We start from the raw sequence: 22,799 nt of genomic DNA on the forward strand, positions 1-22,799 counted from the left end.
CATATAAGGAAATCAGTCAATTGAAATCAATGAATTAGGCCCTAATCTATGGATTTCACATGACTGGGATTACAGATCTGTTGGTCTCAGATAACTTTTAAAAAAACGTAGGTGCGTGGATCAGAAAACCAGTCAGTATCTGGTGTGACCACCATTTGCCTCATGCAGCGCGACACATCTCCTTCTCATAGAGTTGATCAGGTTGTTGATTGTGGCCGGTGGAATGTTGTCCCACTCCTCTTCAATGGCTGTGCAAAGGAGGGAACTGGAACACTTTGTCATACACATTGATCCAGAGCATCCCGAACATGCTCAACGGGTGACATGTATGGTGAGTATGCAGGCCATTTTCAGCTTCCAGGAATTGTGTACAGATCCTTGTGATATGGGGCTGTGCATTATCAAGCTGAAACATGAGGTGATGGCGGTGGATGAATTGCACGACAACGGGCCTCAGGATCTTGTCACAGTATCTCTGTGCATTCAAATTGCCATTGATAAAATGTTTGTAGTCCGTAGCTTATGCCTTCCCATAACCGAAACCACCACCACGCTGTCTGCATTCTGCCCGGACAGTTGAAAATGGGATTCATCCGTGAAGAGCACACTTCTCCAGTGTGCCAGTGGCAATCAAAGGTGAGCATTTGCCAACTTCAGTCAGGTCAAGACCCTGGTAAGGACAACTAGCACACAGATGAGCTTCCCTGAGACGATTTTTGACAGTTTGTGCAGATATTCTTTGGTTGTGGAAACCGATCGGTTGCCGATGCCACAGGTGAAGAAGCCAGATGTGGAGGTCCTGGGCTGGCGTGGTTACACATGGTCTGCGGTTGTGAGGCCAGCTGGACGTACTGCCAAAGGACCTAAAATGACATTTGAGGTGGCTTATGGTAGAGAAATTAACATTAAATTCTCTGGCAACAGCTCTGGTGTACATTCCTGCCAATTGCACACTCCCTCAAAACTTTAGACGTCTGTGGCGTTGTGTTGTGTGACAAAACTGCACATTTTAGAGTGACCTTTTATTGTCCCCAGCACAAGGTGCACCTTTGTAATGATCATGCTGTTTAATCAGCTTCTTGATATGCCACACCTCTCAGATGGATGGATTATCTTGGCAAAGGAGAAATGCTCATTAACAGGGATGTAAACAAATTTGTGCACAACATTTTTGAGAAAAACGCTTTTTGTGCATATGGAACATTTATGGGATCTTTTATTTTTGCTCATGAAACATGAGACCAACACTTTACATGTTATGTTTATATTTATTATACTTGCCATCCACAGATGGTTTTCTTAGTTATTTATTTAGCGTTCATGGACCAGGAAGTTGCATTCGGTCATGTTCCTTCGTGTCACAGTATCTAACGAAGGTGGCGTCCCTCCTCGGTCGGGCGGCGCTCGGCGTCGCCGGCCTATTAGCTGCCACCGATCGTTGTTTCTGTGTCTTTTGGTTTTGTCTGTCTATCCCGCACCTGTTTTGTGTTTGTCATTAGTGGGGGGTTATTTAGTGTGTATTTTCAGTTGGGGTTCTCGTGCGGGATTGTTTATTGTCCACTCAGGACAGTTGCGAGTGTAAGCTGTTATTGTCCATTATATTGCCGGCTTTTTTCAGTGCGCTTATTTTGGGAATGTGGTTTCCCCTGGCGGACTTCGCCACGCGCCCTGTGCCCTTCGGCTATTGCGTTTGCAATTATTATTATTAAAACACAGTTGCTCCGGCCCTCTGTCTCCTGCTCCTGATTCCACATCTCCACTGGTCCTAGACAGCCGTGACACTTCGTGCACTATAAGGATGAACAAGATTATTTAGAGTGTTATGAGGATGCTAGGGGCCTGTTAGTTCTATGTGTCCAAACTCTCTATGATCCTTTGTCCCTGTCCAAGACCTCAGCCTCCCAAATCCTCTGCCAAGGGTAATAATTACTTGCCAGGTGGTCAACAGGCTATATTCTCCTTCTGCAATTAGAACATCACACCAACACACAAAACAGACATTACCCCTAATGGGTTGAGAATGAGACTGTTGGAAGCCAGGAGGAGAAGAGGAAGGCTGGAGTGATCTATTGAGAACTCTCCTCTCCTTTTCTGTAAAATGTTGAGAAAGTAATGCATGCAAAGGAAAGCACTTCAGCAGAAAGTTAGTGTTAAGTAAGAATGTTTATTTAAAAATCAGTAGTTTGATTCAGAAATAGTAATCTATAATATGGATTACCAGACAATCAGAACTTCAGTCAGGCTTTCATCTGATTTAACACTGATTCCAAAAATTGTTTTCCCCATAAATGAAGTTACGCAAAGAAAATATTGTACACGGACACAAAAGAGAGAACAAGTCAATATCTGAAGGCATCGCACAAATTCCAAGAAATCAGTGAATGTTTTTAAGGCCATTTTGTATAGTTATTTTCATAGATTTTCTTTTTCCAAAACACTCAATTACCACAAAAAGAACTGGTGCATCTCATGTAAAACTGTACATGCAAACATTGTGCACGGATATCTTTAGTAAACAGAGATCACGTGTGTGAACTCACATGCACTATTAACTCTGGCGGCACGCACGCACGGGGCTTGGCAAGCAGATGGCGAGTGTTGTGGCACTAGCAAAGCAGTGAAAGAAAAGAATGATCCTTTCCATAGTAGTGTGAAAAGAGAAAGCACAAAAAAAATGACACCGTCAGTAGTCCTTGATGGTAACCATGGACTCAGCTGTATGCGTGTCTGTGTGAGCGTGTGTGTGTGTGTATGCACGGGCACACGTGTGTGTCTACACTGTCGGTAGCCTGTGGGTGGTTAATGGGAGCCTATAACGAGCTCTAGACTGTGACCCAAAGTCCTAATGATACCTCCTGCTCTGCTACAAGCCCAGTGGGAGACTGCAGCACAGACAAGCTGGGTTTCAAATAACACACTAGCTATTCCCCACATAGTGCATTTCTTTTGACAAGAGCCATGCGGTGCACTATATGGATTTCGCTGCACTACATGGAAAGACTCAAGACTAGCTACAACTACAGATGCAGAGAGGCATTTATGGAACGCTTTGAAATGTGTGAGAAAAACACAATGAAAAAAGACATTGGTGAAAGTTGTGAGAGACAAGAAAGATCGGAAATACAGTTTGTGTCTATGGTATGTCTTTTTTTAAACAAGGCAGAGTTTCTCATCAAATATATGTTGTGTGAAGTACGTGGGTTAAAACGACGGACTGCCATGTTGAATATACCGGGTGAGGTTATTCTCTCTCTAGGCTAGCCAACATCTCTCTGTATAGGTTTGGCACTGTGTTGACTCAGGCATGTAGCACTAATGCCCGTTCTCTTCTGACTACATTAGTGGGTTGACCTGGTTGTCCACTTCTGCCCAGGGTCGTTCCACCTCAAAAAAAACAAGAAAGAGGTTACATAGTGGCATTTTCACACTTCATGTTCAAATCAATTATGTTACTTGAGATGATTTGCATATGAAGCATGAAAATGCTAATATAGGTACCATTGACTTGCATTGGATTGTGTGACAAATGCTAAAAAGTTAGAATTCAAAACAGTGGCCAAGTAAACAAAACAAAAGAATGGGTTGCTGTCGTACTTTGTCCATAGACTGCTTACAGGGTACGGAAACCAATATGTAATTTGGGTGAACTATCCCTTTAACATTGACATAGAATAACGAAATGACATGGAATGACCCTCCAATGACATAACCCACTGGGCTGTATCCCCCCTCTCACCCCCCTCTCACCCCCCTCTCCTACTGCTATGCCAAATATTATTGGCTTGGAGTCGATCCTATTTAAGCATTAAAACAGTCTATTGTAATCTGTGAGGCTGCGTCCACTGAGCTGCAGTGAAACAAGAGGAGGAATTACACAGAAAAGAGAGGAGTTGTTATGTGGTTGAATTGTGGCAAAGGGCATCTGTCTATCAGTAATGACATGGCAACAGACCGACAGTGGCACACATGAAAATGGCAACAACTGCGAAATACATAAATGTGGTGTTGGAATGTCTGTTAGCTTGATAATGGATATTGATATGTAACCAATCACGTTATCAATTACACACCACCTCCATACAAGCAGTAGCTAATAGTTATATTATAATAATTATGAATAATTATGAATAATTAAGAATAATTAAAAGGCAGTTGATATAAACTCCAAGCCCATTCAGACAGCAGATTGAAGAGGATACCCTGGCTGTAAGAAGTAAGAGTGGGTTGACTGGGTATAATAGTTACGGGACAGGAGTAACTCCTAGCCCTCAGTGGGTATTGTTAATTGGTATTATTGGATGAGAATTACAACATTTAGGAAGAACAAGTTGTCATGACGACCACCAGACACCATCATCTACGGCCAACACACTCAGGGCTTAACACTATAACAATTAAATAATATTACATAATGATTGGCACAACTCAAAACAATACAATTACCTTAATATCAACTTCCAAGGCAATAACCAAGCGGTTAAGTGCGTTGGGTCAGTAATTGAAAGGTCGCTGGTTCGAATTCCGAGCCGACTAGTTGAAAAAAATTGTATCTGCCCATGTGCCCTTGAGCAAGGCACTTAACCCGAACTGCTCCTGTAAGTCTAAATGACAAATGTAATAATAATAATAATAATACAAAAGAACAAGAACCGAACAGAAGGAAATAATTTTTGTTACTGTTTTTGACCACTGGGCTTCTGCTGTTGTCTCAAACTGGATCTGAGAGCATCTGTTGTTATTTAAATTAATTTGGAAGGGAATATGATGTTGGTTGAGTCACTGTTGTTCTCGGCACAGTGAGAAAACCCGTGGGCACTCGTAGCGTGGCTGGCATGGGCACCCTATCGCCAAGGCAGTTTAGAAAGGAGCAGAATGCGCTTCAACAACAGAGTTAAAAGTTAAAAACATTTAACCCCAAAGCCTGAGAGCAGTGACAGGCAGGGAAGTGTAGGACCACAATGCATGCTCTGACGCTACACTCATGCAAAGGGACACACAGTATAGTACAGTGGCTACTTGGACCTGCACTGTTGCCTCCCCTGGCAAAGACAACACGCTGAGAGATAAAGAGAGAGAATATTGATTGATATTCCAAAGCTCCATACTGAAAGAAGGATGTACAGTACCAGTCAAAAGTTTGGAGCCACACTTTATTTTGACTATTTTCTAAATTGTAGAATAATAGCGAAGACATCAAAACTATGAAATAACACATATGGAATCATGTATTAACCAAAAAAAAGTGTTAAACAAATCCAAATATATTTTAGATTTTAGATTCTTCCAAGTAGCCACCCTTTGCCTTGATGACAGCTTTGCACACTCTTGGCATTCTCTCAAAGGAAATACATTGAATACATTTCAATTAACAGGTGTGCCTTGTTAAAAGCTATAGTGGAATTTCTTGTCTTAATACGTTTGAGCCAATCAGTTGTGTTGTTACAGGGTACGTAGGGTATACAGAAAATAGCCCTATTTGGTAAAAGACCAAGTCCATATTATGGCAAGAACAGCTCAAATAGGCGAAGAGAAACGACAGTCCATCATTACTTTAAGACATGAAGGTCAGTCAATACTGAACATTTCAAGAACTTTGAAAGTTTCTTCAAATGCAGTCGCAAAAACCAAGCGCCATGATGAAACTGGCTCTCATGAGGACCGCCACAGGAAAGGAAGACCCAGATAAGTTCATTAGTTGCCAGCCTCAGAAGTTGCATCCCAAATAAATGCTTCACAGAGTTCAAGTAACAGACACATCAACATCAACTGTTCAGAGGAGACTGAGTGAATCAGGCCTTCATGGTCGAATTGCTGCAAAGAAACCACTACTAAAGGACACCAATAATAAGAAGAGACTTGCTTGGGCCAAGAAAAATGAGCAATGGACAGACCTGTGGAAATCTGTCCTTTGGTCTGATGAGTCCAAATTAGATTTTTAGTTCTAACCGCTGTGTCGTGGTGAGACGCAGAGTAGGTGAACAGAGTATCTCCGCATGTGTGGTTCCCACTGTGAAGCGTGGAGGAGGTGGTGTGATGGTGTGGGGGTGCTTTACTGGCAATATTGTCAGTGATTTGTTTGGAATTCAAGGCACACATAACCAGCATGGCTACCACATCATTCTGCAGCGATACGCCATCCCATCTAGTTTGCGCTTAGTGGAACTATCATTTGTTTTTCAACAGGACAATGACCCAACACACCAACAGGCTGTGTAAGGACTATTTGACCAAGAAGGAGAGTGATGGAGTGCTGCATCAGATGACCTGGTCTCCACAATCACCCAACCTCAACCCAATAGAGATGGTTTGGGATGAGTTGGACCGCAGAGTGAAGGAAAAGCAGCCAACAAGTGAAGCTGGTTGAGATAATGCCAACAGTGTGCAAAGCTGCCATCAAGGAAAGGGTGGCTACTTTGAAGAATCTCAAATATATTTTGATTTGTTTAACACTTTTTTGCTTACTACATGATTCCATGTGTGTATTTCATTGTTTTGATGTCTTCACTATTATTCTACAATGTAGAAAATAGTCAAAATAAAGAAAAACTGGTACTTTTGACTGGTACTGTATATTATACAAGTGTCCAATGGTAAAAATCATTATCATTAACATGTACTGTAAACATTGAGTGAGAGTTGGAAGAATAGAGAGACAGAGTAGAGAGATAGAATGAGAGAGAAGGAAATATATTTCCAGTTATTTACAACAGTCAAGTGATACCACATCCAGACTATAGAACCTTTTCACCACTCTGCTCCTGAAAAAGGCCAGTCCCCAGGAACTTCCTTCCTATCCTCCTGTCATCCTTCCTTCTTTCTTTCATCCTTTCCTTAAATCCTTCATTCCTTGCCAGGTGAGTTGAGAAGACCAGACTCTGTCCTTCTTCCCGGGTGTGTCCCAGAGAGTGTCTCCATTGGCCAATATACATGAAGTCCAGACAGAGGAACGCTAGACAATGAAAGTAAACATGCTCTTGTTGACTCCATCCGCCCGTTCCAAAGTAGAACCCTTTAGAACCGCTCAGTAAAAACTTCTAGAACCCTGCTATTCATTCTGCCAGTCAGTCAGTCTCCATTAGTGCAATGAGAGAGCGAGAAAGCCAAGAAGGCCTCTCCTATCACTGAGCGAGTGATGCAGAGATGAGAGAGACAAATACATATTTGAAGAGGTGTTGTTCACGACCAGGGAGCATCTCCGCACCCTTCAGATCTGCGTCTGCAGGGGGTGTCCTGGGGGGGTGTATGGAGGGGGTGCGGGTGAGGGCTTGATGCCTCTGATCCTCATGTAGGAGAGGAACTGGTCAGGGATCTCAGCCAGGACATCCTTGGCTAGACGGGCCATACTCAGAATGTGGTTCCCTGTCCGGTCGGTGTAGTCTCTGAATGGGACAAACTGTAAGACAAGAGAAAGACAAAACAGGGCTGAAATTAGTTACAGTCTAGTCAATATACAGGTGTTTAGCTACTAAACGTTGAATCCTTACTGGAAAACAGACAGAGAGAAGAAATGGGGCCGGAGAAATATACTATAATATATACTAAATATTAACTAAAATAAAAGTATAGGCAATATATAGTAGGTGTTATGCCATTATGTGTAAATAATACTACCAAAGATCTTTGAAAAACTTAAGTTGAGACTTTTTGGACCCACAGTACAAGTAAAGCATGAATTTATTCATAACAGTTGGCAAGTTCAGAGCGAGGTGAAATTGGCCTAGCCAATCAGCTATGAAAGCCTTTTGTTTCCCTTGTCTCTTGTTGGGATGTACAGTGCATCGCTAGCGAGCGCTCAGTCTCTTTGATATCTGATCTAATGATGCTGGAGGCAGGGCCAGTTTTATCACAGAACTGTCTTTCATAGGGGTCCTGCCTGTCTCTGTGTGTGTGTGTGTGTAGAGGCAGCTAACTATCCAGACAGTGATGGAGTGAGTGATCTAGGAAGAGCAGAACGGACCTCCTAGTGTGTGTGTGTGTGTGCGTGCGTATATATACTAGACCTCCTAGCCAGGTCCACAGCAGAACAGCCTTGATGTTCTCTCTGTGTTAACAAGGCTCACTAATGAGCATGGGGAGCGTATTAATCTACCCCTCTATCATATCATCCACACAAAGAGAGGGAGGTAGGGGAGGAGGGAAAGAGGAGGATGACAAGGAGGAGGAAGGGAAGTAAAGAGGGAGGAAGAGAGGAACCCCTTCTGCTGTCAAACAGAGCTGATAGGAAACAGTGCCTAATAGGCTATTCGTATATCATGGTGGCTAGCCATTTGGAATAATCGCATAGCATGGAGGCTAGCCACATCAGGGCTAATGTAGCATGGAGGTTAGCTACATCAGATTCTGCCAGGGCTAAATGCGATGCGTGAAATCCAAGCAACATACATTTTGTTTTGGGGGTTTTCATTACAGGTTATTTGGACGTATCAATCAGGCTTAAGCGAAGGTGGGGGAGGGGGAGGGGGGGGCTTTGGCTGAGAGTTTCCTTTTGCGAGGGTGGAGACTTCGATTTTGTCAGAACTCTCAATTTATTTTTATATAAACTCAGGACCCTGTCTTTCAAAGATAATTCGTAAAAATTCAAATAACTTCACAGATCTTCATTGTAAAGGGTTTAAACACCGTTTCCCCATGCTTGTTCAATGAACCATAAACAATTAATGAACATGCACCTGTGGAACGGTCGTTAAGACACTAAAAGCTTACAGATGGTGTCAGACAATTAAGGTCACAGTTGTGAAAACTTAGGACACTAAAGAGGCCTTTCTACTGACTGAAAAACACCAAAAGAAAGATGTCCAGGGTCCCTGCTCATCTGCGTGAACATGCCTTAGGCATGCTGCAAGGAGGCATGAGGACTACAGATGTGGCCAGGGCAATACATTGCAATGTCCATACTGTGAGACGCCTAAGACAGTGCTACAGGGAGACAGGATGGACAGCTGATCGTCCTCGCAGTGGCAGACCACGTGTAACACCTGCACAGGATCGGTACATCCGAACATCACAGCTAAGGGACAGGTACAAGATGGCAACAACAACTGCCCGAGTTACACCAGGAATGCGCAACCCCTCCATCAGTGCTCAGACTGTCTGCAATAGGCTGAGAGAGGCTGTACTAAGGGCTTGTAGGCCTGTTGTAAGGCAGGTCCTCACCAGACATCACCGGCAACAACGTTGCCTATGGGCACAAACCCACCGTCGCTGGACCAGACAGGACTGGCAAAAAATGCTCATCACTGATGAGTCGCGGTTTTGTCTCACCAGGGGTTAAGGTCGGATTCGCGTTTATCATCGAAGGAATGAGCGTTACACCGAGGCCTGTACTCTGGAGCGGGATCGATTTGGAGGTGGAGGGTCCGTCATGGTCTGGGGCGGTGTGTCACAGCATCATCGGACTGAGCTTGTTGTCATTGCAGGCAATCTCAATGCTGTGCGTTACAGGGAACACATCCTCCTCCCTCATGTGGTACCCTTCCTGCAGGCTCATCCTGACATGACCCTCCAGCATGACAATGCCACCAGCCATACTGCTTGTTCTGTGATTTCCTGCAAGACAGGATTGTCAGTGTTCTGCCATGGTCAGCGAAGAGCCCGGATCTCAATCCCATTGAGCACGTCTTGGACCTGTTTGATCGGAGGGTGAGGGCTAGGGCCATTCCCCCCAGAAACGTCCGGGAACTTGCAGGTGCCTTGGTGGAAGAGTGGGGTAACATCTCACAGCAAGAACTGTCAAATCTGGTGCAGTCCATGAGGAGGAGATTCACTGCAGTACTTAATGCAGCTGGTGACCACACCAGATACTGACTGTTACTTTAGATTTTGACCCCCCCTTTGTTCAAGGACACATTATTCCATTTCTGTTAGTCACATGTCTGTGGAACTTGTTCAGTTTATGTCTCAGTTGTTGAATCTTGTTATGTTCATTCAAATAAATACACATATTTTTACCCCATTTTTCATGGTATCCAATTGGTAGTTACAGTCTTGTCCCATCGCTGCAACTCCCATACGGACTCGGGAGAGGCGAAGTTCGAGAGCTGGCGTCCTCCGAAACACGATCCTGCCAAGCAGCACTGCTTGCTTAACCTGGAAGCCAGCCGCACCAATGTGTTGGAGGAAACACACTATATCTGGCGACCGCGTCAGCGTGCATTGCACCCGGCCCACCATAGGAGACGCTAGCGCGCGATGGGACAAGAACATCCCTACCGGCCAAACCCTTCCCTAACCCGGACGACGCTGGGCCAATTGCGCGCCGCCCCGTGGGTCTCCCGGTTGTTGCTGACTGTGACAGAGCCTGGACTCGAACCAGGACCTCTTGTGGCACAGCTAGAACTGCAACGCAGTGCCTTAGACCACTGTGCCCTCGGGAGGCCCTGAACTCTCAATTTCTAACACATATAAACTCAGAAGTTAATCAAGAAGCTGACCAAATTATGCAAGATTTTACTTCTGAGTTAACAAAGATTAGGCCTGGGGACTCTGTGGGGTCTCTGTCCATCTGGCCTGATGAGGGAAGGCAGAGCAGGTGGGAATGATCTGAACTCAGACCAGATGTCTGTCTGTCTAATGGAACCAGGGCCAGGAGCCACAACACAGATGTTAACATGCTGTTAAACTCTAATGTATGAGCACTACTATCTGTGTAAATGTCCATTTTGGTTTTATGGATGATTCAGTTGATTCCCACCTGTGATTTCCCTCCCAATATGTTTTCTAGTACTTCTAGTTTCTAGATTCTACTACTAGTTTATTTCTCATCATTATGTGCATATAAATAGTATGTTGTAGCATCTGTCTGTGGCCCTGACTGTTCTGTGCTATGTAAGCAATCAAATGCATTTTATAAAGCCCTTTGTTCACCTGGGATAGGATATAGTAACCCCCCCCCAAAAAAAGATATAGATGTACTATTGTAAAGTGGTTGTTCCACTGGATATCATAAGGTGAATGCACCAATTTGTAAGTCGCTCTGGATAAGAGCGTCTGCTAAATGACGTAAATGTAAATGTTCAATAGCAGCTGTCACAAAGTGAGGCTAGATGGAAGCAGACAGTTTGTTTTTGTTTGTGAGGCATATTCTAATGCTCCCAAAACCCCACCTATTTGACTCCATGCATCCAGCAGCCTAGCAGTGGAACAGACAGAAGGAACATGGCATACCTGAACAATGTCCCTCTCTGCATATCTTCCCTTCGACGAGATCCTCACTTCATCCCCGTCCAACTCAATCATCGCTGAGGAGAAACATCATACTGTAGTCATCATCTGGTCAGTGGAGTGTGTGTGTGTGTGCGCGCATACATACATTTGTGCATCTGTATGCGTTAGCGTGTTTCTTACCATCAAATTCTGCTGGTCCCACCCCTACGATGATAATCGACATTGGAAGACACGAAGCCTGGATAGGACACGAGGAAACAAATTTGAGTCTCATATTCTCCTCATTATGTCTGTGACAAAGTTGAGTCTGTCACAGAGTACACATATGCATAGGAATCTATCAGACAGTCTGAGAAATAAGTTTTATGAGTGACGTTGACTGAGCACCTATACAGCCTAAACAATAAAGTTGATTTACCCCAAGCTGTGTGTGTGTGTGTGTGTGTGTGTGTGTGTGTGTGTGTGTGTGTGTGTGTGTGTGTGTGTGTGTGTGTGTACAGTCGTGGCCAAAAGTTTTGAGAAAGATACAAAGTCTGCTGCCTCAGTTTGTATGATAGCAATTTGCATATACTCCAGAATGTTATGAAGAGTGATCAGATGAATTGCAATTAATTGCAAAGTCCCTCTTTGCCATGCAAATTAACTGAATCCCCCCAAAAACATTTCCACTGCATTTCAGCCCTTCCACAAAAGGACCAGCTGACATCATGTCAGTGATGACGAGGACAAGGCTGGAGATCACCCTGTCATGCTGATTGAGTTCAAATAACAGACTGAAGATTCAAAAAGAGGGTGGTGCTTGGAATCATTGTTCTTCCTCTGTCAACCATGGTTACCTGCAAGGAAACACGCGCCGTCATCATTGCTTTGCACAAAAAGGGCTTCACAGGCAAGGATATTGCTGCCAGTAAGATTGCACCTAAATCAACCATTTATCGGATCATCAAGAACTTCAAGGAGAGCGGTCCTCTTGTTCTGAAGAAGGCTTCAGGGCACCCAAGAAAGTCCAGCAAGCGCCAGGACCGTCTCCTAAAGTTGATTCAGCTGTGGGATCGGGGCACCACCAGTACAGAGCTTGCTCAGGAATGGCAGCAGGCAGGTGTGAGTGCATCTGCACGCACAGTGAGGCAAAGACTTTTGGAGGATGGCCTGGTGTCAAGAAGGGCAGCAAAGAAGCCACTTCTCTCCAGGAAAAACATCAGGGACAGACTGATATTCTGCAAAAGGTACAGGGATTGGACTGCTGAGGACTGGGGTAAAGTCATTTTCTCTGATGAATCCCCTTCCCGATTGTTTGGGGAATCCGGAAAAAAGCTTGTCCGGAGAAGACAAGGATGGTTGGCTCTACCATCAGTCCTGTGTCATGCCAACAGTAAAGCATCCTGAGACCATTCATGTGTGGGTTTGCTTCTCCGCCAAGGGAGTGGGCTCACTCCCAATTTTGCCTAAGAACACAGCCATGAATAAAGAATGGTACCAACACATCCTCCGAGAGCAACTTCTCCCAACCATCCAGGAACAGTTTGATGATGAACAATGCCTTTTCCAGCATGATGGAGCACTTTGCCATAAGGCAAAAGTGATAACTAAGTGGCTCGGGGAACAAAACATCGATATTTTGGGTCCATGGCCTGGTAACTCCCCAGACCTTAATCCCATTGAGAACTTGTGGTCAATCCTCAAGAGGCGGGTAGACAAACAAAACCCCACAAGTTCTGACAAACTCCAAGCATTGATTATGCAAGAATGGGCTGCCATCAGTCAGGATGTGGCCCAGAAGTTAATTGACAGCATGCCAGGGCAGATTGCAGAGGTCCTGAAAAAGAAGTGTCAACACTGTAAATATTGACTCGTTGCATCAACTTCATGTAATTGTCAATAAAAGCCTTTGACACTTATGACACGCTTGTATTTATACTTCAGTAATCCATAGTAACATCTGACAAAAATATCTAAAGTCACTGAAGCAGCAAACTTTGTGGAAATTAATATTTGTGTCATTCTCAAAACGTTTGCCACGACTGTATGTGTAAATATTAATGGAGCGTGTCTGAGATGTAGTATCCCGAGTGGCGCAGCAGTCTAAGGCACTACATGTCAGGCTATATCACATCCGGCCGTGATCGGGAGTCCCATAGGGCTGTGCACAGCGTCGTCCGGGTTTTGCCAGGGTAGGCCGCCATTGTAAATAAGAATTTGTTTTTAACTGACTTTCCTAGTTAAATAAAACAAATTAAAAAACATGTAAAAAATATCTTCCTGAGGGCCTCTCTGAATTTGGGGATGAGAGAATAAACAAGTCCCTCAACTCACACAACACTTTAATATGTGTGTACGTGTGTGTGTACGTGTGTGTGTGTGCCATAACCCCGCCTCTGCTCTCTCCGTCTTTCTGAGTGATGAGTTAGTTTGATGTATTACCCCAGGATTGTAGGATAGATGAGTTTATCAGAATGTGTTGTTTACTTGTTTCCCTAGGAACTGATCCCAAGTCAGCCTTTACCTCTCACGTACATACATGCATACATACTTACATTGATGTTCTCACTACCCCCAATCAAGTCCCCTGTCCCATCTTCCCTGACTATGGTAATACAGACAGTGATGTGTGTCTTAGCCACTTGCGTCCATACTGGCCATCTAGTGACTAGGGCCAGGATTCAATCAGATTGTTGATTTGGAAAATTGTCCATTTAAAAGTCATTCCGATTGAGCCTACATATGCAGGGTTTACCGTGAATGTGGTCTCCGCCAAAGTGAGAACATTGCCTAGCAGTTGTTGTTCTTACGTTGACGATGGACTCCTTGGTCTGGGCCATGTCTGAGATAACTCCATCTGTGATGATGAGGAGGATGAAGTACTGAGAGCCATCCTTCACTGACGCAGCATACCTACACACAGGAGAAATAAACACAGAGTACATAGGTGAGCCACACAAGTTTTTATATTATCCATAAAACCCTACATTAAACATTGTCTTTATTTCCTACAGATGTAACCTTTGAAACCCGGCATGAACTGGCTGGGTAGTGATTATTTCTGGCACCTACTTTACACAGCGTGGGCCCTAGCCTCTGACTGCTTCCTGTGCTTCTCAAACACACGTAAGGCGGTGCTTGCAGCGCCGGATACAGAGACAGAAGTCAACTGAACGGTTATTAAACTGCGAGGAGCGTGAGGCACAGCAGAGAAGGAACGGATCGGTTATTATTAAAATGTGGGGGCGAGTGGCACAGGTGAGAGAAACAGAGGAGGTGAGAGGAAAGGAGGCTGGCATGACAGCGGTGCCTGGGAGTGAGGGGAGGGGTGAGGAGAAGGGTAAGGTGGTGTCTAGGGTGGCACTAATGGTTGTATTCTGAGAGCCACACACACATTTTGCACTGGGTTGTTACCCCTCAAATCAACATTTCTACCATGGCTTCCGAGCAACAACAAACAGGCACAAACACACACATGTAGACACGCGCACGCGCACGCACACACACACACACACACACACACACACACACACACACACACCTGTAAATCTCAAGTCTTCTGACAGCACCTTTACTTCATCAAGGCACACTCATTAAGGCTTAAGGACTGTGTGTGTGTGTGTGTGTGTGTGTGTGTGTGTGTGTGTGTGTGTGTGTGTGTGTGGGAAGGACTGTGTAGTCATTGTTCACTCACACAAACAACACATTTACAGGTTAATTAAAGAACAGAATGTGACAAAAGTCACAAAACACGTGTTTATTTAACAGCTCAGAAGCACCTTTTCTGTGACTCAAGTTCTACAGTGGAATGTTATAACACAGTCACACTTATTATCTGTGAAATTATCTCTGCGAGCTGTGCATGCACTGAGAAACAGTCACACTTTTAAGAGTTGGAGAATCTCAGTTAAGTCTCTGTTAGTCTGATCTTGTGGTCGAAACACTGTCACCAACGTATTCTCAGCATAATACCCTGAGTTATGTACTGAAACATCTACTTTCACTTTGAAAAGTTGATACATCTCAGTTAACTCTCTGTTAGTCTGCAGACTTCCTCTGTTGTCCTTTTTGCTCTCAGGGAAATTACTCAATCACAACATACAGCGCTGCGTTGTGAATGGCTCTTACTGGAACAGAGGACAGTGGATCGATACACACGTTAAGGCCATCTTAATCAGTATTGATCTACTCAGGACTCCTGGCTCGCTCATGCTTGGGAGGTTTAGGTGTGCATCGGTAGGATTGTGATCTGAAATTCAATGAAGGAAGACCATAGATATCGGCCTCTGTTTTTATCACCCTACTATGTGTATTCAGTCAGTTCAGGGAGTAAATCTAAAAACTCCTGAAAGAAAAGTGGGTAATATCATTTTCAATTCATAAATTGAATTTCAATTTGGTTCGCAAATTCACTGAAATGAATCGAAAACCTGAAGTGACCCCAAAGCTGGTTTAATTCCAGCTTTGTTCCTCATAGCCCCCTTACCTGGCCACATGGTTGATGACAGGAGAGAAGTTGGTTGGGCCGTAGAGGCAGACAGACTTCAGGCTCTGGTAATATGCCTCCATCACTCCATCTATACCTGCACAGTATGGGTTTTGGGGGTTGCCATTCTGGAAGACACAAGAAGAGAAGGAGGGTAGTTAAATCTTTCATCAATTCCATCAAGCAGAAGAAAACAAAAAAGAGAATAAAAAAGAAAAATGATGTTAAAGCAAGAGAATGGAGGAGGATAACTAGAAAAAAGGGAGGGAGAGGAGGATAAATAAACAACTTTAATCAATACAACTTTAGGCCCAGTGAGAGATAAATATGGGAAATCCCTGCTGAGCGTGCTGAAGACATCCTCCTGTCTGAGTGGTATCCTACTGTTTAAAGTACTCTGCAGAGCTGAAGTGGGAAGGAGAGAGAGGGGGAGGGAAGGCTGTCTGTGATCGATGGTTTCTGCCTTACATAAAGGACAGTTACTGTTCTCCTTGATAGTCATAGAACTCAGTGGTAGTATTTTAGCCTGCCAGGCAGAACTTGGCATCCTAAGCCTCTACACTACAGCCACTAAGGAGACGTTCAAACTTTGAGGGTTTGAGCCTGCCTGGAGTGCCAGATACAGTGCCTTGCAAAAGTATTCATCCCTCTTGGCGTTTTTTCCTATTTTGTTGCATTACAACCTGTAATTTAAACAGATTTTTATTTGGATTTCATGTAACGGACAAACACAAAATAGTCAAAATTTGTGAAGAGAAATGAAAAAATAACTAGTTTCAAAAAATTCAACAACAAAAAAAGAGAATAAATAGAAAAGTGGTGCGTGCATATGTATTCACCCCCTTTGCTATGAAGCCCCTAAATAAGATCTGGTGCAACCAATTACATTCAGAAGTCACATTATTAGTTAAATAAAGTCCACCTGTGTGCAATCTAAGTGTCACATGATCTCAGTCAGTCAGTCAGTCAGTCAGATATATATATATATATATCTGTCTGTTCTGGAAGTCCCCAGAGTCTGCAACACCGCTAAACAAGGGGCACCACCAAGCAAGCAGCACCATGAAGACCAAGGAGCTCTCTAAACAGGTCAGGGACAAAGTTGTGGAGAAGTACAGATCAGGGTTGGGTTATAAAAAAATATCAGAAACTTTGAACATCCCACGGAGCACCATTAAATCCATTATTAAAAAACAGAAAGAATATGGCACCACAACAAACCTGCCAAGAGAGGGCCAACCACTAAAACTCACAGACCAGGTAAGGAGGGCATTAATCAAAGAGGCAACAAAGAGACCAAAGATAACCCTGAAGGAGCTGCAAAGCTCCACAGCGGAGATTGGAATATCTGGCCATAGGACCACTTTAAACCATATAGTCCACAGACCAGGGCTTTACAGAAGAGTGGCGAGAAAAAAGCCATTGCTTAAATAAAAAAATAAGCAAACACATTTGGTGTTCGCCAAAAGGCATGTGTGAGACTCCCCAAACACATGGAAGAAGGTACTCTAGTCAGATGAAACTAAAATGTAGCTTTTTGGCCATCAAGGAAAACGCTATGTCTGGCAAAAACCCAACACCTCTCATCACCCCGAGAACACCATTCACACACGGTGGTGGCAGCCTCATGCTGTGGGGATGTTTTCATTGTCAGGGACTGGGAAACTGGTCAGAATTGAAGGAATGATGGATGGTGCTAAATACAGGGAAATTCTTGAGGGAAACCTGCTCCAGTCTTCCAGAGATTTGAGACTGGGACGGAGGGTCACCTTCCAGCAGGACAATGACTCTAAGCATACTGCTAAAGCAACACTCGAGAGGTTTAAAAGGAAACATTTAAATGTCTTGGAATGGCCTAGTCAAAGCCCAGATCTCAATCCAATTGAGAATATGAGGTATAAGTATGTGGTACTTAAAGTTTGCTGTATACCAGCGGAACCCATCCAACTTCAAGGAGCTGGAACAGTTTTGCCTTGAAGAATGGGCAAAAATCCCAGTGGCTTGATGTGCCAAGCTTATAGAGACATACCCCAAGAGACTTGCAGCTGTAATTACTTCAAAAAGGTGGCTCTGCAAAGTATTGAATTGGGGGGGTGAATAGTTATGCATGCTCAAGTTCAGTTTTTTTGTCATATTTCTTGTTTTACACAATAAAAAATATTTTGCATTTTTCTTTTTTTGCATCGTTTGCCCTCGTTTTTTGTTGCTCTTTCATTTGTCTAATTACTTATGCTTCTATGGGTGCATCTGCAGCTCTGAGTCCACAGGGCTAACTGGAACAAACAGTGACTGTGATCAGATGTAAACAAAACAAGCCTGTAACCATGGTGAACACATTATGTATATGTGGTCCCACAATTTAACCAACTGAGCCAAGACTGAACAACTCTGGTGTTGGAGTATCCATCCACAGGTTTTGTTCCAACCTTTCTGAACCACATCACTCACCACGGTGAACTCATGTGAGACCTATCCGTCAAGTGACAGCTTGGCTCCAAAGCGCAGAGCAGGGAACATCTTATCAGGGTTCAGAGGTCACTTACCAGGGCGAACTCATGTGAGACCCGTCCGTCAGGGGGCAGCTTGGCTCCGAAGCCCAAAGCAGGGAACATCTTATCACTGTCGTAGTCCTGGATGATCTCCCCTACAGCCTTCATGGCCATGGCATAGGCATTCATCTGGTAGGGACTCATGTAGTGGAGGGAGGTGGGCTGAGTTGGGTTGCCTGGGAAACAGGTACGGTAATGGGACAGTAATAACAAGGTACAATAATAGAACAACAGAGCCAGATATAGGAAGGAATGGTTGTGTCTCAAATTAAACTCCACTCCCCATTTAGTGCACCACTAGCCCATGCTGTTTATGGGTGAAAGTGGTGCATTATATGTGGAATAGGGTATTATAATGAGTTTTGCCCATACAGAAAGGTAGTTGTGATTTCAACCAAAATGGTGATACTTTTAGACAGCATAATACAGTATTTCACTAGAGACCGTGTTACATCTCTTTCCCTGCCTTTCCCTCTATATAAGACTCTGGGTAGTGGGTACAGTATGAGTGACAAACATCATTCCATAATCAATAATAGCAGGAGAATAATTCCACTAGTGTCTTGTAAAAGCACTTTATAGCACACTGGCTGTAGTGGTTATGAGCATAGTGACATATGAACTTTAGATCTTTTAACGGACCTATTGGACACGCATCCATAACAATCAGCTCCTGCATATCGGACCTCGTCAAATAAAAACAAGGAAGCAATAACCCTTATGAGTCATCAGTGGATCTAAGTTTGAACTGAACCATCTGTTGTTATCTAAGAGATGTGATAGACGTTATAGTGAGTTTGACTGGGACTAAGAGATCATGCATGAACCAGGTAATTTCCTTCCAGCCTTGCTATAACAGGTACACATTAACATGGATAAGAGAGGCACAATCATTCCTGTTATCACCACTAAGCTATGATCTCTTTGACAGCATTAGGTTTGAGCCCTGAAATAATGGAGAGGGCTATTACAGATCACTTTATTCCCCATCTGCTCACATTTAAATAGCCCTGGTCAAGCATTAGGGAGAAGTGTTGTGTGTGTGTGTGTTGCTCACCGTTTGAAGCGGTGAAATCAATCGCCACTGTGAAATTAATCTGGGTCCTGGAAGGCAAAAGCAAGAGGAGGGTAATTATTTGTTTACCGCACGCTAGCGTGGACACACACACACATAACATAAACCATTGGCTTAATGAACTTTAGTAAACACAATAATGTTCTGATTATCATAGCTCAAGCAAGCAGGCAAGTTGAAACCTCTCCTTGCCCTTGGTCCCTGAGGAAACTAAATGTAATATAATAGAGAGAGAGAGATAACTGTCTAATCCTTCACTGCTTACAGTATTTCCCAAGAAGTCAAGACAAACAACAGGTTCAACAGGTCAGTGCACACAGTGCTGATGTGTGCTGTGCATGCCGTACCGTGCACTGTGGCTCACACAGCCTCTTGCCCTCTCCACCACCTCCTGTATTTGAATAGATCAGGTACTGTAAGGAACCATTGGACTTGTCATCCTGTGACGCCATGTGGAGTGCACTGCACAGCCCGCAGACACACGTTAGTGCAGCAGACCTGAAGAAGCCGGTTTACTCATTGTGAGGGTGGGGGAGGAACCAGACCAGGGACTCTGTGCTCTCCTCTCCCCAGCTCCGAGCCACTCTGCCTGCATTGGCTGTGGTTCAGGTCAGGATAGCAGCCATGAGGTGGGTATGGATGTATAGGGCCCAGGTCGGGCTTTGTCGCTACTCTAGTCCACACAGACACACACAGCCTGGGTCTAATGCTGGGAGAGGAAGGGGTGGGTGGGGAGTGATGCCTGAAGTACAGAGCTGTCGCTTCATGTTAGGGCAGAGGCTGCATCAGGGATAGAGTCCAGGGGTGGAGGGTAGGAGAGAGGAAGGATGAGAGGAGGGAGGAATAAGTAAGGAGCAGAGGGATGCTTGCATCATTCCCCCTGAGTTAAATCACACATTGTCTTAAAATCGCTCATTTACGCTTCGGTTTGCATGCTAAGAATGTGTTTGAGCGCATCCCTTTTTCTCCCCAATTTCATGATATCCAATTGGTAGTTACAGTCTTGTCCCATCGCTGCAACTCCCGTATGGACTCGGGAGAGTCGAAGGTCAAGAGCCATGCGTCCTCCAAAACACGACCCTGCCAAGCCGCACTGCTTCTTGACACACTGCTTGCTTAACCCGGAAGCCATTGAGCGCATTTCTTAAACAATATTTGTGTATGTCAATGTGCACGTTATACTGGTCTATCCTGCATCAAATAGATGATTTTTTTTTAACTTCACTGAATTGTATTGTAACTCATGTTACATGAATTCAAGTCTTTTTCCCCCATTGTATAATTCAGTGCCAAGATGTACAGTACCACTCAATATTTAAAGGCATTGGTACGCTGCAGAAGTCAGTGGAGCGGAGACAGTTTAATATTGTGAGAAAGGAACAGGGGGACAAGTCTGCAAGGAGAAGAGGTGGTGAGACAGTGATGTATTGGAGTCATATCTGGTCCAGCTCTCTGTGCCAAGAGGGGGTGAGGGAGGGAGACACAGACAGACAGACAGACGTGTATTGGAGTCATATCTGGTCCAGCTCTCTGTGCCAAGAGGGAGGGAGACACAGACAGACAGACAGACGTGTATTGGAGTCATATCTAGTCCAGCTCTCTGTGCCAAGACAGACAGACAGTGGCCCGCCAGCCTGAATTATGGATGTCTCCACACACCCGTGCACATACACACAGTGAGAGTTTCCACCTTGTTCAGAGAGTGTGAGGACAGCCAGAAACAGGGGAAGGAGATGGATAAAGAGAGAGAAAGAGAAAAAAAAGAGCAGAGAAATGTATCCCAGTCTGAAACGAAATATTACTCAGTTATTTCAACATAACTCAGAGACTGTAAATCAGTGGAGATCCAACTCAGAGATGCAATCTAATTATTCACATTAGAATGCAGAGGGCTCTCGCTAAAGGTCAGCCGAAGCTTCTGCACCAATCGCAGATGACTGTGCACAGTGAGGTAAGAGTGAAACGTCGCCCCATTGGCTCCAGGTGTTGCCCCTGGCCATGCACGTTCCAGGGAAACTAGCCAGCCCTGATCTTAAAGGGGCAATCAGCAGTTGCTACATCAATTTTTTTTACTTATAAATTTGTGATATGTACCCATTGATTCATAAAGAAAATAACTTATGAATAACTCATGAGCTTAGTTCAACTGTTGTACCCCCATCAGTACCAAAAATATAAGCTTGTTTGTGAACCAATGTTTGTAAACAAAACAAAGTAAAAATGTTAAACACTGTATAGCCTCAAAACATGGTTAAAAGTATAATTCTGATATCATGGATGGTCCAGCCTTGCATCCATAGATCTGTCTATGAATTTGAGACGGTTTACATTTCTCCAGCCCCATCCCTCAGCATCTTACCGAAACAGGGGCGGGGATAACGCTTTATTGTTTCTACTGCTTTAACCCAGCTCAAACCCCAAAAGCTACTCTTTCAACAGAGAGAGAGAGAGAGAGAGAATTTGACTTTTAATATGGTAGATTTTTAGCTTGCCTTGAAACGTTATCTAAAAGCAACATTAAAATAACGGATAGAAAGTCAGCTCTTCTCAAGTAAGATTTTCGGAACAAACAGTAAAGCAGGAAATCACTAAGGAAGTGACTACGAGGACTTAGCAAACAATTACATTTTTTCATATCTGACTGTGTTATTAGCTGGATCATTACCATAGAGAGGAGAGGAGGAGCAGAGAGGAGGAGAGGTGAGTGGAAGAGAGGAGATGGGGAGTGGGAGGAAGGGAGAGGAAAGGGGAAGAGATTTTCTCATGTTAAACAAACATCTAACAGACTCAACACTACGGTCCCTTCCTACAGTACTACTGTAGGAGTGGTATTGTATTAGTGGCATCCATCGGCCCCTGCCAGCAGACCTGGGAAACCCTTTAATTAGTATGGGTCCTGAAGCTAATTGATTGTTTCATGCATCATTTAGGACTCCATCTCCACAACTGTAAGGGACGATGCAGTCTATAGAGAGACTACATGAGCTAACAAGGAAACATAAAATGTCAATCTCAATGTCTACCCTGGTTAAAGAAAGCTTAAAAATGAAAGAGCGGAGGAGTGTGTGCCATATTGAAGCTATCAGAGTGCAGGGGATGAGGCACACACAAATCTTGACTCATGTCTATGTCTCCTATATGATAGGATCACCCAGGGGCGATCAGTGCAGTACCTTTCTCTACAGCGCTCCATTTATTTGCTTCAGATTGCCTCCGGGCAGGAAGAGAAAAAAACCCTGCTAGCCACAGAGCCAGCTGATGACCAATTCACAGAAAAAGACAAATGTCTGGGAAAGAAAGAGAGAACCTTGTCTGGAGAGCTGTAAGGCGTGTAAGTAGAGAAGATTAGGAGGAGCAGAGACGCATCCTCCTATTGTTACTGGAGTGGAGAGATGCAGAGAGAGAGATGCAGAGAGAGAGAGATGCAGAGAGAGAGAGATGCAGAGAGAGAGAGACAGAGAGAGAGATGCAGAGAGAGAGAGAGAGAGAGATGCAGAGAGAGAGATGCAGAGAGAGAGAGAGAGAGAGATGCAGAGAGAGAGAGAGA

At 44.1% G+C, this 22,799-nt stretch overlaps 1 protein-coding gene across 2 annotated transcripts in view; it reads right to left on the reverse strand.

Annotated features, from left to right (window-relative positions):
• Window positions 1-6,926: 6,926 nt before the first annotated feature.
• The window catches only part of LOC106575987 (copine-8), a 152,329-nt gene continuing 136,456 nt past the window's right edge, over window positions 6,927-22,799 (reverse strand). For both annotated transcript variants that reach the window (XM_014152769.2, XM_014152770.2), the window contains 7 exons: window positions 19,235-19,281; window positions 18,172-18,353; window positions 15,629-15,756; window positions 13,953-14,055; window positions 11,344-11,401; window positions 11,164-11,237; window positions 6,927-7,393 (listed from right to left, as the gene is read on the reverse strand). In XM_014152769.2, coding sequence (XP_014008244.1) covers window positions 7,205-7,393; window positions 11,164-11,237; window positions 11,344-11,401; window positions 13,953-14,055; window positions 15,629-15,756; window positions 18,172-18,353; window positions 19,235-19,281 — 781 coding nt within the window. In that variant the 3' untranslated portion in view covers window positions 6,927-7,204. The remainder of the gene's footprint in view (window positions 7,394-11,163; window positions 11,238-11,343; window positions 11,402-13,952; window positions 14,056-15,628; window positions 15,757-18,171; window positions 18,354-19,234; window positions 19,282-22,799) is intronic.

The sequence above is a fragment of the Salmo salar genome, chromosome ssa17, assembly GCF_905237065.1.
Source record: "Salmo salar chromosome ssa17, Ssal_v3.1, whole genome shotgun sequence".
NCBI lineage: Eukaryota > Metazoa > Chordata > Actinopteri > Salmoniformes > Salmonidae > Salmo > Salmo salar.